Raw genomic sequence first — 17,815 nt, 5'->3', positions numbered from 1 at the left:
AAATTATAATAGCGGTTTTCTATTTTAATACATCACAGGAAAAAATGTAATTTATTCCTGTGATGGCAAAGCATCATTACTCCAGTCTTCAGTGTCACATGATCCTTCAGAAATCATTCTAATATGCTGATTTGCTGCTCCGGTAACATTTCTTCTTCTTATCAATGTTGAAAACCACTGCCTCATATTTTTGTGGAAATAGTGATACTTTTTTTTAGGATTATTTGATGTATAGAAATTTCAATTAACTGCATTTATTTGCATTTATTAATTCATTATTACAATTTATTTCTCCACCTTTTTCCAACAGACATAATCCTTTAAACAATTAGCATTATTTATTTCATGTTTACATTGTAATCATATTTTCAACTCACAGGAACAGCCAGACTCAGACAGACAGGAGACTGAAAACCAAGATTAGGGTTGTCAGCTGATTCTGACCTGCAAAGTAAACCGCTTGGATTGGTCGCTCCATTTTTTATTTTATCTTGCTAGACAGACTTTTGGTCCATAATCAATAATATTATATATAATGTAACTTATACATTAGCAAACATTATAGCATTACATATGCTTCACAGATCATAGAATAAAACCAGAGTGTCTGGCCTAAAATAACATGCGTAAGAACCATATTAATATACTTATAAATAGCAAATCCATTGATGAAAATAATCACATACATTTCAAGGGACAATGAAACTTCTTCAGCTTTGGTTTTTCTCAAATAAAAATATATTTAACGTAACATTTGATTTCAGGTAGTCGATGCAATATGCATGTTTAAAAGAGGGTTTTCTGGGTATTTTCCTCTGTTTCTCAGTCAGTTGATCTTGTTTGTGTCTCATATATTAGATTTTTCCTCAATATAAGGAAAAGCCACTTGCGTAACATACTGAGACATGAACTACAAACATTGCATCATAATATTGATATTAATATAGGAGTTTTTAGCGGTAATGGTGTTTAATATTGAGACATTCTGCAATTTAGGGGGAAATGAAAAAAACAAAAAAAACATTGCTGATTAGATGAAACCCATTTCTTACAAAACAGGAGGCCTTTAAAGCATCTACTCTAATCTGAGGGAACTTCACTTCAAGTGTTCACAGAAGGTAAGAGGTTTATTAGCAGGTTGGAAGACATAAATGCAAATTTGATACTTTTATTTGTTTCTTTAACAGCACCTGTGTTTTTTTTATGTATATGATATTATATTATTGCAGATATATTGGAGGAAAAACTAAGGTAAGAGCTGGTTGTGTAGGACAAACTGTTAATGCGAATCTCTGCAAACTGTTAATCAGATCTCTGCTTTCCTCGGCCCACAGGCTAACCTAACCCATCCTTTCAGCCTGTAAATCCTCATAAGAAGATGGATGAGTGACAGATGAAGAGAGTTAAAACAAAAGGATGGGACTTTTTTATTGTTTGATTTTATCTTATACATTCTGCTTTACCTGTATAGTAGTTGCAATCTGTAAAACATTGTCATGTCTTAATTTACTTTTATTATAATTCTTTTGAATGCAACTTTTTATGTTGTGATTCTTTTTTGTTCCTTTATTTTCATCCATTTTTAAATGGTCTTATATTATTTTTTTTTAACATGATTTCTTCTTTCTATATTATGCATATATAAATATTATGCATATAGATATATTCTATAAATGTAATAAATGTGCTAGGCCTTTATACATATGTCAGCCTGTTAGAACAACATTTGCCAATTTAAACCCATTGATCAATTAATCAAAACAACCCACATCTTTTTTTTAATTATCCTAAAAGTCCCGCTGCTTCAGATGCTTTAAAAAACAAACAAGCAAAGAAAGACTGATAAAATAAAATAAAGTAACATTTTGTTTAACAACCTTGAATGAGTTTTACATTAGGACACAAGGGTATTTGAACATTTAGCTTGAGTGTGTATATTGTTTGGGCTACTATATTGTCACTATACTATATTATACTCTACTGTAGGCTTATAAAAGTGCAGTGTAGATCTAAAAAGGGATTTTTCATTGCCCTTCATTCATTGAAGGCATTTCACATTTAGACCAGCTGGCAGCGACATTCAGCTGTCGACACAAAAACACAAGTCGCACTTTAATTACGTCAGTGCACCAACTTTTCTGAAGAGAGCAGATCGATGGAGACTCGTACATCTTATTGGGGAAAACATGTTTTAAACATAAGTTAATATGTCTATGAAGTTGTTAAGTGAAAGACACGTAAAGTGAACGTGTGTGTTTACACGTGACATCAGCAGCATGCATAGATGTAAACACAGTTCGTTCACATGGACAGTGTTTATATCAGTCCTGATGATAAAACAGCTGCAGTCTGTTAGATCTTCATCTGTGGAGGTTCAAGTGAATGTTGACAAGCGGCTACGAAACTTGAAGCACTTTTGGAGAAGCACTGGATTCTGGTAGGATAAAACTGTAATGTTGAACCCCAAACTTTACTAATAATAATATCATGGTACAAGAGTATAAAATGATATTACGGCAAAAGAGTACCATGGTGGTACTACTTTGGACATTGGATTGCCATTTAAAGGGATAGTTCACTTTGAAATAAAATTTTGGTATGTTTTAGCTTACCTCAAGGGTATAGATATATACACTAGATGTCGCCTTGGCTACTGCGAAACCGTCAGTTTCATGGTATATGAATTACTATTATTTTAAATACCATGCATGGTATATTAATTATCATGGTATTACCTTGTGATATAATCACTTTACTTAATAATACTGCCACTTTAAGGGAAACTATAGCACTGCATGATTATATATTCATACATCACAGTGTTTACATTATACTCAAAACAAAGAAGTAGTAGTAAACTAGTAGTAGTAGTACCATGGTACATGCCCAAACTCTTACCTTATTTAACAAATAAATGAAAGAAAGAATGAATGAATTAATAAAGTGTGATAATACCAGGATGTGGATGTGTTTTAGTGGGTAAATAAATATGAATAAGCACATCGTTCACCTTTGTGTCCTGTTTTTGCAGCCCTCCACAGCCACACACTGATGCACACCTGTACGATCTCAGTCCAGACCAGCAGATGAATCTGGCGTTGATCGGCTCTGTGCCACACAGAGGAATCCAGCAGGTGCGGATACACTGGATGCTGGAGCTGGTGTCGGCACGGTCAGTCACTCCATATTCCCAGAGTCAGACTTTCTCGTCTTCTGTTTGGTGAATGTGAAATATTTTCAAATATAACATACTTAGTTTAACCTCGCTAGTAAGCTCTGATTTCTTTATTTTTTGTCTAAAAACATCTGGGTCACATTTAAATTCAAAGGTTTAAGATAAAATTCAAATGATTTACAGTTAATGTTTAAGGTGCAATATTTATGTTATCAAGCATTTTTCTGGCAGATGTCTATTGCTTGTTAAAGATTTCGGTAACACTACAATATTTGTTAACGTTTGTTAATGCATTAGCTAACATGAGCTTAAAATGAGCAATATATTCTTAAAGCATCTTTTTTTAACGTTAGGTAGTAAAAATTTAACTGGGCATTGTTTCTTCATGTTTGTTCACGGTGCAAACACAAATTTAAACTTAAAAAATGTATGAGTAAATAGCAAAATTCTCATTGACTAAGATTAATAGATGCTGTAGAAGTATTATTCATTGATAGTTAATGTTAACTGATATAAGCAATGTTAACAAATGAAATCTTATTGTAAAGTTTTACCAAGATTTCATTAGTTTTCAGGGGATGAAGTACATTGTATCACATGCATAAATGCATAAAATCTAAATGCTTTAAAAACTACTTTAATATTATCTTTTCTCTCTTGGAATCTGCTTTTGACATACTATCTAATTTTCTGTTTGTGCATCAACAAATAATCTTTACATAAATGCATTTTTTATATTGTCCATGCATCTCCATATAAACTAGTTTACTGTAGTACTGATATTGTTTATCCCTGATGTTTGTGTAGAGTTAACAGTGGAGAATATCACTACAACTTCACTCACTTAGACCAGCTGATTGACCTTCTCTGGCAGAATGGACTGCAGCCGGGTATGTAATGCAACACACACATACAGAGCACAAGATTGTGAATTATTCTGCATTATTTCTTGACTTAAGTAGGACTAAGAGTTCAAACATTGTTTTTCAAATTCTGAATATTACAGTAAAATCTGTGCTTGCATAATGTAGGATTAGGCTGCTCCCAATAGGGTTAATTTAAAAACTTTGCATTGTGTCAAAGAGGATTGCTTCTTTTTAAAGGGTTTGAACTGATGGGCAGTGTGTCCAACACCTTCAGCAACTTTGAAGACAAAAGACAAGTTACTGAATGGAGAAATTTGGTCTATTTGATCGCCAGAAGATACATAGGTGAGTATGAGAGTGAAGCTGTAATGTCTTAGATAGTGATGATGGATCAGGAAGCACTTGTAAACAAGCTACAGTTAGTCCAAAATGCCGCCGCTAGAGTTCTTACGAGATCAAGAAAATATGATCATATAACACCGATTTTATCATCACTGCATTGGTTACCTATAAAGCTCCGTATTAATTATAAGATATTGCTACTGACTTATAAAGCCCTAAACGGCTTAGCTCCAGTTTATTTAACGGATCTTCTATCGCCCTATAATCCATCGCGCTCTTTAAGATCACTAAATTCAAGGCTTTTGGTCATACCTAGGATATCCAGAACCACCAAAGGAGGGAGAGCATTTTCACATTTGGCTCCAAAACTCTGGAATAGTCTTCCTGATACTGTTCGTTGCTCAGACTCGCTCTCCCAGTTTAAAACTAGATTAAAGTCGCATCTCTTCAGCCAGGCATTCATATAATCCTACAGATCAAACTACAATCCGTCCTCTAGCTCATAAATGCCAGAGGAGAACTGGCCCCCGACTGAGCCTGGGTTCTCACAAGGTTTTTTTTCTCCATTAGGTCACTTGATGGAGTTTTTCGGTTCCTTGCCACTGTTGCCTTTGGCTTGCTCAGTTGGGGATATTTTGGGGATATTTAATTTAATTTTATCAATCAATAAATTCCTCTTGAAAAAAAAAACTTTGTTGTATTATTTAAATTTAATACTGTGAAGCTGCTTTGATACAATCTGTATTGTGAAAAGCGCTATACAAATAAACTTGACTTGACTTGACTTGACTTGTTGTGCAGTTCGAACCTTTTGTTTTCTAGCTGTGTTTACCACGAAGCTGTGTGTGTTCCTGCTGTTTTATATGTGTGCAGAGAAATATGGCCTCAGCTTTGTCTCTCAGTGGAACTTCGAGACGTGGAATGAGCCGAACAACCACGACTTTGACAACATCACTGTGTCAATCCAAGGTACAGTCTAATATAGATTTTTTGTTGTCTGAGCCAAAACACTGTCGTTTCTGCTTATAAGTTTTGATCCAAATGGACTAGAAACAAAATGTTCCTAGATTCTTAAAATCTAGATTCATAGATTTTTTTTCCCTTGTATTTTTAACAGCATTTATTTTGATTCGTCTTCTGACAGTCACACACGTTGCATTGCATATCTTGCTCTGTTCTTTGAACATCCCGCAATGATTGCTGCAAGTTAATAATAGTCCCAAGTTGCCCAACTTTTAAAATTGTCTTGAGATCCATTGGGACCGTGTCTTGCGGGTATATAACCTTAGGCCCTGTAATTGCAGCTGTATTTTTTTTTGGAAGATCTGGAAGTCATCAATTTTATTGTACCATGTAGAGGGGAGATGTTGAAATAGACATATGTAATTTGCACCAGACTGAACCAGGGTCCATGTTTATGTCTGTATTTTGGGGAAATTTGTAAATGAGCAGCCTTAAAGGGATAGTTCACCCAAAAATTAAAATTCTGTCATTATTTACTCACCCTCATGTCGTTCCAAACCTGTAAGACTTTCGTTCATCTTCTGAGCACAAATGACGATCTTTTTCATGAAATCTGAGAGCTTTCTACACAACTACCACTTTGATGCTTCAAAAAGTTCATAAAGAGATCGTAAAACTAATCCATATGAGCGGTTTAGTGCAAATTTTCTGAAGAGTCTTAATCACTTTATATGATGAACAGATTGAATTTAGGCTTTTATTCACATCTTAACATTCATAAACTCACACATCAGTTGTGGTAACCGGAAGCTCCCGCTTGTTCGCTTGACGTTTGAGAACCAATGAGGTTCATTCTTGTGTTACGCAGCACGCTTGAGCTTCAGTTTGTTCTCGTGCGTCAAGCAGATTTGGTTGCGCTTCTGTTTATGTTCACTGATCAATGTTTATATGTGAATAAAAAGCCTAAATTCAGTCTGTTCGTCATATAACGTGACAACAAATGCTGCAATGTAAGTCCTCTCTGGATTTATATAGCACCGTCTATGTTTATGTGTTGCATTTCCCCACATGTTGTTCTCGAGCACAGAAATGATGCTCCTTTGTGGTGTGGACAAAACAAGAAAGTGTCTGACAAGTTTTAATTGAATGCTGCTATCTAGAAGAATGAGTGGTTTTGCTGAGGGCAATCTACCAGCCTCATTGTGGTGACAGTGAATATTTCCCGCTCCACTCCTCCAGGGTTTCTAAACTATTACGATGCCTGCTCTGAGGGCCTTCGTGCAGCGAGTCCAGTCCTGAAGTTCGGGGGTCCGGGAGACTCCTGTCATTCTCCACCCCGCTCGCCGTACTGCTGGGAGATGCTGCAGCACTGTTACAACGGCACAAACTACTTTACTGGAGAGACCGGCGTACGGCTAGACTACATCGCACTACACAAGAAGGTACATGAGAACTTATGATAAGTAAGGGATAATGAACATCCAGCCTGATCAGAACCCAGATGCACGCATTACATCGCTGCTTGCCACATAAATAACCAGACAACAAATATTGTTTTGAGTGGGAAAATTTGATCATCTCATCATTAAACACAAAGCTTCAGCAAAGAAAAACGGTAGAGATTTGAGCCTAGACGGATGAACAGGTTCAAATAAGACGGGCATTTAAGGGATAATGTACAGTCTTATCACTTATTAAACAGCTTTTCACTACATAAATAATGATGCAGACATGAAATATTGATTTGAGAATTTTCTTTAGATCTTTATTGTGAGATCATTTGTATGGAGGTGGATGCCATTTCATTTGAGATTCCATGTTTTTAAATAAAGAGGGAGTAAAGGTAGAGTTTATGTCTTTGATTTCTCTTTTTCTCTTGAAGATAGGTAAGTTATTTCTAAATGCCCTCAGAAAGAATGTCTTTTATTTATTGTTTTGGCCGTTTCCCCTCCTGAAGTCTTATTTCCTTATATCCCACTGATTATTTAAATAAAATTTGTTATATCTTTCTGCTTTAAAATCTGGTGTCGCAGTGCTTTGTACCTGTACCTGTCCCAGGACCTGGAGACAGAAGTTCTCTCTTTCTCTCTCTCTCTCTCTCTCTCTCTCTCTCTCTCTCTCTCTCTCTCCCTATAATTTTTGTTTCCCTCCTTTCCTGCGCCTAGACCTTAGAAACTGGGCTTGTAACAAGTTAATAACTGAGACACAAAATGGCACCAGCTGCGTTTGTATGATACGAGAGAGAGCACGAGAGAGATGATACGAGAGAGAGCACGTCCTTGTTGTGATATGAGAGACATGAAAGATGTGGATGTGCAAGCCTCAAATGCAAGAACTGATAGAAATGTGTACTTTGAATACAATGCAAGTCTCTTTTAATAAAAGCATTTGCAAAATGCATAAATGTGAAATTATACAGGGTTGCTGGTGATAACTGTCATTATCAGGGAATTAACGTCACGACTGCCCAATCAGAATCGAGCATTTCAGAGACCCGTGTAATAAGTGATAATAAAACGATGAAATCAAGTCCTGACCTAAATTTGTCCCTGTTGAATACCACATTATATACTAGAACCGAGGTAAAATGTGTAGAGATAGTTTTTCATGTTGACTTTGATCTTGTTCCTGTAATAAGTGTCCTGCAAATAGCTTCAGATAAATTTGTAAAATAAATATAAATGTGTAATTCGATTTTTGATTATTGTAGTTTGTATTTCTTTGTCTTTCAGGGAGGTGGAAGCTCGCTGCCCATCCTGACGCAGGAAGTGGCCACTGTACGCGAGGTCCAGCAGCGGTTCCCACAGTTCGGTTCTGTACCGATCTACAATGACGAGGCTGATCCGCTGGTTGGCTGGAACAAACCGCTCAGCTGGAGAGCGGATGTCACCTATGCAGCCATGGTGGTTAAGGTACACGAGAGCGCTGTGTTTCTCTGTTCTCTCTCTAATATCTCATTTCACCAGCTGTGTTTTTCTGTGATCAGTAGGACATATCTAAATGTGATTTACATGAGGACATCATATTGTCCTGAGCCCATTCCTTAATAGCAAAAACTACTTTAAATGGTTTGACAAATAAAGTTGTCTTTCCTCAGTTGTATTTCCTATTAAAACAGAAAGTTAGAGCAAGACAAATGAAAGTTTTAAGTAGCCAGTAGCTAAAAGTAGGTATGCACAATTAATCAAAATAAAACAGAAATCATGAGATAACTAAACTAATAATTATTTTATTATGATTATCATAAATTTTATTCGATTATATATCACTATTTTCAGAAAAATCTGAATTAAACTTTTTCCACCTAATTGTACAGCCCTACCTCACACCTAAAGACACACAAAAAATGTATTTCTAATGAGGTCTTTATTTTTATTTCTTAAATTATTTGCATTCCTTTGCATGATTCGTTAAAGCTTGTTAGTTTAGTGAGTCTAGGTATATTTGGTGCAGTATTACAGTCTCCTTTCATGCGTCTGGTGTTGTAGGTCATCTCACAGCATCAGAACCTGCTCATCGCGGACCAGAACAGTACCGTCAACTACACGCTGCTTAGCAACGACAATGCTTTCCTTAGTTACCACCCACACCCGTTTACCCAGCGCACGCTCACCGCTCGATTCCAGATCAACAACACAAACCCGCCACACGTGCAGTTTCTGCGGAAACCTGTCCTGACTGTGATGGGCCTTTTGGCATTGTTAGGTAATGAACGTTTATAATGAATCATCAGTGTTAGTGGGTGATATAACAGTTAAGAATGTCAAACTGTATAATTAGCTAAAGAAGTTCATGTAGATTAAAAAAAGTGCTGAATTTTTTTATTACTTTTCTATAAAAATATGTATATTGTGATATATTGACCAAAATATTAATTTAATTCAATATTCTATTTAAACATAAATATAATTTTCTTTGCATATAATATATTGGTAACACTTTACAATAAGGTTTCATTTGTTAACATTAATGTATTAACTAACATGATCTAACAATGAGCAATACATTTGTTGCAGTATTTATTAATCTTGGTTAACATTAGTTAATAAAAATCCAGCTGTTCATTGCTTGTTTATGGTAATTCACAGTGCATGAACTAATGTTAACAAATATAACCTTTGATTTTAATAATGTATTCATTGAAATTAATATAATAGATGCTGCAGAAGTATTGTTCATTCTTAGTTCATGTTAACTAATGAAACCTAATTGTAAAGTGTTACTAATATATTTATATAAAATAATTTGTAATTCTATATATATTTATATAATAATTGTATAATATTTTGTTATATGTTGTGTTACTTTAATATGTAAATTTTTATTTTCATTTGTTTAATATGTTCATCCGAATATTTAAATGACTTTGCTATAAAAATGTGTATATTAGTGATGCACCGCAATTTTGGCATCTGAAAATATTTGGCTGAATTTTTTTCGTTTCGGCCAAATTAGTTTAGGAGGGATGAAACCATGGAGCGAAACAGTGACACTGAAGAATTTATCACATTTATCACCTGAAAACACAACACCCTGAATAGCATAAAGAGTTCAGCTGCCCAAAATTAAATACACAAAACTTTAGTGTTGGTTTTCAGCAAAATTAAAACTTAATTTCGGGTTAAGTGTTTCGGTTAAGATTTCATTTCCGTGTCTATATTGTGATATATTGACCAAAATATTATATTTAACCAAATTCAGTATTATGTTTAATAAAAAGAAATAAATTTCGTATAAATGCTTATATCGCCCACTACTACTGTATATCACATAGAGTATACAGTGCTATGCATAAGTTTAGACACCCATGATTAAAAAGAGGAATAAAAAATCATCTTTTGGAAATTTAACTTAATGCCTTAATTAAAAAAATTAGGAAAAATCCAACCTTTAAGGACACCAATTTTCTTTGTGAATGAATAATGTATCGTAAATAAATAAATGTTCTTCCTTAAAATACAGGAAGTATTAATAAGTCTGGACACCCCTATGTTCAATTCCCATAGAGGCAGGCAGATTTTTATTTTTAAAGGCCAGTTACTTCATGGATCCAGGATACTACTGTATGCATCCTGATAAAGTTCCCTTGGCCTTTGGAATTAAAACAGCCCCACATCATCACATAGCCTTCACCATACCTAGAGATCGGCATGGTTTCATTTCAGTTAGCCTAATAGCTGGTTTGATTTGCATTGAGAGATGATCTTATGGAAAGTACTCCATGCCGATCTCTAGGTATGGTGAAGGCTATGTGATGATGTGGGGCTATTATAATTCCAAAGGCCAAGGGAACTTTATCAGGATGCATACAGTAGTATCCTGGATCCATGAAGTAACTGGCCTTTAAAAATAAAAATCTGCCTGCCTCTATGGGAATTTAACATAGGGGTGTCCAGACTTATGCACCCTGTATTTTAAGGAAGAACATTTATTTATTTACGATACATTATTCATTCACAAAGAAAATTGGTGTCCTTAAAGGTTGGATTTTTCTTATTTTTTTTTAAATTAAGGCATTAAGTTCAATTTCCAAAAGATGATTTTTTTATTCCTCTTTTTAGTCAACTTTAGCATGGGTGTCTAAACTTATGCATAGCACTGTCATTGTTCAAAATTGTTGGACTTTGCTGTTGATTATGCATTTGTTGCATCTATGAAATGACACTTGCACTTCAGATAAACACAGTGGCATTTACGAGAGTTTGTGATAATCTCATATTCATGTGCTGTTCCTCAGGCGAGACTCAGGTGCAGGCTGAGGTGTTGACTGTGAATTCGTCAGTGGGTGTGTTGGCCACCGTTCACGTCCCTCAGGTGCGGTTCACAGCCGATAGCTGGCAGACCACTGTCCTGCTGTATAACAGCAGAGATAACCAGACCTCCTCCACCGCTGACATCATCAATCTGCGCCTCACTGGAATACCTCAGAGTATGGGTCAGTGATCACAAAAGACCTCCCTATGCAATAAAAATACAATTCATTTCTGTTATATTCGCTCAAGAATGTAGAATTGAATAGAACTTAGGCTTGTCACTACACCAAATTTAACAAACTTCACAGGTTTCATAACTCAATATCATAACGAATTAATAATTTGAATGAATTAACAATTTAATAATTAATACTAATTATTACAAACAACTATAATAAGTATACCCAACCTTACCCTTACCCTTCACGTTAAACTGTGTGTACTATATAGCGAATCATATCTGCTCGATTCTGTATATCTTTGGAAAATTTAAACTATATTATCGCCCAGCGATATATTAAAAGTTTGATATATAGTAGGCTACATCCAATTTTACACACATATACAGTATACTTACATTAATCATTATATACTATACAGCAGATTTCAGCTGCATAATTGTTTGTATCATCGTAAAACGTAACCTAAATTATCTCGCAGCTCTACCGTACATATAAAGTTGTATATATATTATATCTTACTGTATTCGCATACATACAGTACACTCACGTAAAGCGATATATACTATATAGCAAGTAGATTTTTTTTATTTTGTTACAAAATGTAACTATATTATCATCCAGCTCTTTATATAAATTTGTATATATACAGTACAGGCCAAAAGTTTGGACACATTACTATTTTTAATGTTTTTGAAAGAAGTTTCTTTCCGCTCATCAAGCCTGCATTTATTTGATCAAAAATACATAAACATTTTTAATTTTGTGATTTATTATTACAATTAAAAATAATTGGTTTTCAATTTATTATACTTTAAATTATCATTTATTTCTGTGATGCAAAGCTGAATTTTCAGGATCATTACTCCAGTCTTCAGTGTCACATGTGACATCCAGTCTATCACATGATCCTTTAGAAATCATTCTAATATTCTGATTTATTATGAGTGTTGGAAACAGTTCTGCTGCCTAATATATTTGATGAATAAAAGGTTAAAAAGAACTGCATTTATTCAAAATAAAAAAATATTTTCTAATAATATAAATCTTCTTTACTATCACTTTTTATCAATTTAAGACATCCTTGCTGAATAAAAGTATTGATTTATTTCAAAAAAAGAAAGAAAAAAAATGACTGACCCCAAATGACTGACCAGTCGTGTATATTGTTGTTACAAAATATTTCTATTTTTAAAACATTTTCTTTTTTTTTCTTTTTTTTTACTTTATTCATCAAAGTATCCTAAAAAAGTATCACAGGTCATGAAAAAATATTAAGCAGCAGAACTGTTTCCAACTTTGATAATGAATCATCATATTAGAATGATTTCTAAAGGATCATGTGATAGACTGGAGTAATGATCCTGAAAATTCAGCTTTGCATCACAGAAATGATCATTTAAAGTATAATAAATTGAAAACCAATTATTTTAAATTGTAATAATATATCACAAAATTACATTTTTTTTTCTGTATTTTTGATCAAATAAATGCAGGCTTGATGAGCAGAAGAAACTTCTTTCAAAATCATAAAAAATAGTAATGTTTCCAAACTTTTGGCCTGTACTGTATGTATGTCCAACTTTATCCGCATGCACACAGTATACTCATGTAGGGTGACATATACCATATAGCAAATCTCAACTTGATCGTTTATATCGTTGAAAAATGTCAACTTTATTATCGCACAGCTCTCATCTGCTAAATGTGACTTTAAGATATTATAAACATTAACATCATGATTTTTTTTTAATGCTGCTTTGAAACTGTGTATATTGTGTATAACAAAAATACAGAATATGCTTGTATTTATAGTTCTATCCTGTCTGTGTTTGTAGGTCTGATGTATGTGACACACTACATGGATAATAACGTGACAAACCCATTTAAACTGTGGGAGAGCATGGGCAGCCCTGACTATCCCACTGCACAGCAGTTCAATACGCTGCGGAGCCAAGAGGTTCAACACACACACATGCACACTCCTTCATAACACACACTTTTATTGATGACTTCCATGAAGTTTGCTTATAATGTTACTGGTTTCTTGGACAAAAACAGTTTTTGCTACTGTGCCTTTAAGACTTCTGTATGTTTTTCATATGCACTGAAAAGAAATGGTGTAGAGACAATTTTCACTCTTTTTTTTAAATTAAAATTGCTAGTGAATTTTATAAATAATTACAAAGAATCGGCAAGTAACACACTGACTTAAATGTGAAATTTTGAAGTAGAAATACTGAAATAGTAATTTTCAGTAAAACATACTCCAATAAACTTTTTTTATTTACTATAGTGGCATAAAAGTGATATCCAGGCGGGCTATTTGTTTTTAATGACCCTACAAGTTCAATTAAACCATCAAAATATCAGGAAAATATTTTATGTTTTTAAATATTACAAATAAACTAAAGTTGGTTATGGTATATATCTGACAATGTTATTTAGCAAAAAATAAGGCAAGCTACAGGTTTATTAGCAAAAAACAAACAAACATAGCTCACACTAAAAAGCATACATTGACTACAACATAATCAGTTATTAATATTTCGTTGGTTCTCTCTTGGTTTAGCAAGTATTCATAATTTCTTTGAATAACTGCATGGCCAAAAATTATGTCAGTACAATTTGATTTGTTTCATTTACTCCAAGCACAATTACATTTACAAAATCTTTAACTCATTTTTTATAATATTTGAATAAAAAGTGAAGATGTAAATTTTCCTAGGCTGGACATCAACTTTTGGCCACTACTGTACATCTTAGAAAAATACTTTTTCACAGTGTGGCTGTCCATATGTTAATGAGCGTATGATTGCGACTTCATAACCTTTATGGTTTCAAAATGAGCTGGTTTTGCAGCTTATTTTATATAAATATCTACATAAAACATCAAAAATCACACGCCAAGAGTGGAAAAAAAAGGAGTATTTAAATGAATGTGTATGTCGTAGGACCCACAAACTGATGGACCTCTGCCGGTCCCATCCGATGGCTCTCTGACGCTGAAGACAATCCTTCCCGTCCCCTCAGTGCTGCTTGTACACATATGTGCCCAGTCTAAAGAAAAGCCCAGCCAGGTTAGTGGCAACTTGACATAACAATGACATCACAGCTCTCTCATTGAACGCTTTGTTTACACCAAAAGGTTACACTACCAGTCACACTTAACTGGATTTGTTTCTCATGATTTTAAAAACATTTTGATCTGAAGGCTGATGCTGAGATAATTGAAATTAGTTTTGTAGACAAATATAAATTATGTTTATGTACATGTGAACTCCATTAATACTGTTTAAAAGCATCCCAGGATGCACCTCATGAAGCTTAGTAAAGGCACCATTTTCCAGGTTTTGGACCTGCCTTTGAGTTTAATATCGTGTAATGCTGAAGTCATGATGTGGAGTGAATTTTATAGCATCTGCTGTTCACCTACGCCCCAGAATTGTGTCTGTCTGTGCATGAATTTAATTTAAGTATGATTGCAAAATTTCTGCATTCCTGGTGCATGTTATTCTTTGCAGGGATTTAGAAACCTTGTGGTTTGGTTTTAATATTGCAGTTATCGTTCTGCAGGTGAACGGGGTGCGTTTCATCACCGTCACCAAAGGACAAGTTCTGATCATTTGGAAGGATCACTGCGTCGGCACGAAGTAAGAACTGTTTAAGTACAGCAGTTCTAGTTCATTCAAACTATAAATGTAATCTGCATGCCATTTGTAGGTGTATAAAGACATACGAAGTGGAATTTTCCAAAGATGAGACCACTTTCCAGAGGATCAATCACAGAGACACTATTTTCACATACTTCACGTTTTCTCCAGGTATGAATTCAGTTGATATCAAAATGTATGACTTCAAGCACTGATCCATATTGTATTGACCTGCTTGTGTTTTTCCCTGCACAGAGAGTCTGGAGGTCAAGGGTTACTACAGAGTGAGAGCCGTGGATTACTGGGGAAGAAATGGAGAATATTCTGTCACAGAGAAATATTCAGAGAACCGGTAGTCTTCATCAGCCAGACTTTTGACTGTCCACCAGGGTTATTATAGTTAAACGTATAGTTCACCCAAAAATGAAAATTGTCATCATTTACTCACCATCATGTCATTCCAAACCCATAAGGCTTTCGTTCATCTTCGGAAAAAAATAAAGATGTTTTTGATGAAATCTGAGAGCTTTCTGTGCCTCCATTGACAGCAATGCAACTACCACTTTCAAGCCCAGAGAGTTAGTAAAGACATAATGTAAGTAATCCAAAGCAATCTTCATTTGTGTTCTAAAGATGAAAGAAACTCTCATTTTTGGGTGGACTAACCAAAATATGAACAAAAACTAAGTATCTCAATGACACTAACTGTCCACATACATTAGTTTACTTAGTATCTTATTTTAACCAACAAACACTCATAAACAAGATGAGATTGGGTTGACCAACATAAAGTTCCTCAAACGAAACTCTTCAGTATCAAATATTTGATAGCACTAACCTATCTTTGGCAAATACAGTGACTAGTTTGTAAAAAGCACACAACTTGAAAACAACTATTTAACCAGCAAGTCTGTGCATCCTACTAACTGAAGTTGCATAAAGCCAGCCAATCAGATTAGGGCTCACCACAAGAAGAATTGTTTTTTTTCAGTGTGCATAAAAGACAGTCCACAGGCATATGCCATCTGGGATAAAAAATGGATTGGTTAATGTTTGAATGGACCTTGACTGTATGATGAATTTTTTAATAACCCGAAGTTTTCTTTATAGGATTTCCCAGAAGAATGATTGTTTAATTTAAAATGCTGCTGTCTCAGTTCATAGTTTGAACCACCTGGACACATATCAATTATTTTTATACACCTAAATTAAACAAAGAAATAGGGATTAACAGTTTATTAATAAATATTGGTGGGGATGTTTACTGATTCAGTGTATATTTAACATTGCATGGACTACATCTGTATCATGTTGTAATCAAAGAGTCTTCAATTAAAGAACAAACCAGTGGTCATATCAGAGGAAATTTATACAAGGTCATACACACATATTTGCATGTACTGGTATGAGTCTGGCATAACCTATTAGAGAAAACATTGAAAGGTGTGAAATGGGCACTGTAAAATCAAAATGGCAGAATACAAGCATCATTAGTTATCCAGTCAGATAACAAGATTTTGGGCAGCTCATTTCAGGATTGTGTCCTCACTAGCTGTTGAATACAAAAAAGAAAAGAAAAAAAGTCAGGATGACCAAATGAGCAAGCAATTCCAATATTCACCTGATGAATTTGCAGAAGAATCACTAGTAAAATGTTAAGGTGAAACCTTACCTTCTGCTATTTGTTTAGCAATGCGTTCCTTCTCCTCTCGCACCTTCTTCTCCTCCTCTTCTATTCTCCTCTCCTCCTCTGCGATTGGTTTCAGATTATCTGGAGATAAAGAAAAGCTTTTTTAACTTTATCAAGTGTGTAAACATTTTTAAACTTTTAGCACCATTTTGGCCACCAACTTTCATTCCTGTATATATATATATATATATTTATTTTTTTATTAAACCAATAAATGTAGTTCAGACCTACGGAAACATGCACTCTAGGAGTTGATAAGCTTAAAAATGAATGACTTAAACATGCGTTCCACAAGCAATCTGTTAAAAGGGAGTGTATGCAAGTATTCATGTATGTATATAAACACTGTTTATGTTTTATTAATGATTTAAAGGTCCTTCTGTCCACTGAATGTCATTTGAACACCTGTCTCACTGATTCAGATCAACTTGCTTGTTCTTACCATATCTGCGCTTTCCATAGATAATGCCAACAAGCAATGCAGACCATCTGGCTGTCTGAAAGACCAAATAAATCTCATTAATATCAGTCATTTTGTTTTTATTAACAGAGAAGGAAGGTAATATCGTGACGGCCATTTTAACAGACGTCAAAACATCACAGCCCGCTCTGACAGAAGGAGGGAAAGATAAGACGCCATTCTTCGTTTAAATCGAGTAATAAACATCTTGAATGATGGATTTGTAAAGACAAACCTTAATCAGCGGCGACACTTGCACTGGAGGAACCATTTCGCCGGACTTCAGGACCGCACTCAGTATGCAGAGGTCAGAGACGCGCAAGAGCACAGCGAGAAGAAGTGAGGCTTATGAGCGCGCTGACGTCATACCGCCACCTGCAGGCCTGGAGAGCAACCGCGGTGTCGTCGACGAGGCCGAAAAAGAGGTTTGCCATTCTTTTTTATTAATATGTAATATTATAAATATATGTCTTGCTAATGTATATTGAGAGATCCTCCCAGCCAAGGTTTCTTTCTCACATCTTGGGGAGTTTTTTGGTCATTAGCCAGTAACTTAGCCACCTTGTAACTGCAGTGTAAACCATTATTTTTTTTAAGTTGTAAACAATAATTTTTGGAGTTACTAATTTAGTCTTTCTACTTTACAATTCCACGTTTAATTCAATGTGTTACTTGTCTTGCCGTTTCTTTGTAATCTTTTATGAAATGTACTAGCAATTAACTAGCAATTAGCA

General features: G+C 34.7%; 2 protein-coding genes across 2 annotated transcripts; one reads left to right on the top strand and one right to left on the bottom strand.

Moving 5' to 3' along the window:
* The first annotated feature begins 2,118 nt into the window (after nucleotides 1-2,118).
* idua (alpha-L-iduronidase) lies at nucleotides 2,119-16,285 on the top strand. The gene is made up of 14 exons (XM_082169082.1): nucleotides 2,119-2,437; nucleotides 3,032-3,172; nucleotides 3,983-4,065; nucleotides 4,279-4,386; nucleotides 5,257-5,352; nucleotides 6,586-6,788; nucleotides 8,079-8,258; nucleotides 8,835-9,051; nucleotides 11,084-11,281; nucleotides 13,117-13,238; nucleotides 14,233-14,358; nucleotides 14,855-14,931; nucleotides 15,002-15,102; nucleotides 15,187-16,285. The coding sequence occupies exons 1-14, from the start codon at nucleotides 2,277-2,279 to the stop codon at nucleotides 15,285-15,287; spliced, it is 1,914 nt and encodes a 637-aa protein (XP_082025208.1). The 5' UTR covers nucleotides 2,119-2,276; the 3' UTR covers nucleotides 15,288-16,285.
* atp5meb (ATP synthase membrane subunit eb) lies at nucleotides 16,153-17,473 on the bottom strand. Its single transcript, XM_082169083.1, has 4 exons — nucleotides 17,317-17,473; nucleotides 17,064-17,118; nucleotides 16,604-16,702; nucleotides 16,153-16,483 (listed from the first exon to the last, which is right to left on the bottom strand). The coding sequence occupies exons 1-4, from the start codon at nucleotides 17,350-17,352 to the stop codon at nucleotides 16,458-16,460; spliced, it is 216 nt and encodes a 71-aa protein (XP_082025209.1). The 5' UTR covers nucleotides 17,353-17,473; the 3' UTR covers nucleotides 16,153-16,457.
* Nucleotides 17,474-17,815: the final 342 nt, after the last annotated feature.

The sequence above is a fragment of the Leuciscus leuciscus genome (assembly GCF_965113295.1).
Source record: "Leuciscus leuciscus genome assembly, chromosome: 5".
In the NCBI taxonomy this organism is placed as follows: Eukaryota; Metazoa; Chordata; class Actinopteri; order Cypriniformes; family Leuciscidae; genus Leuciscus; species Leuciscus leuciscus.
This window is presented reverse-complemented; position numbering and strand designations above follow the sequence as displayed.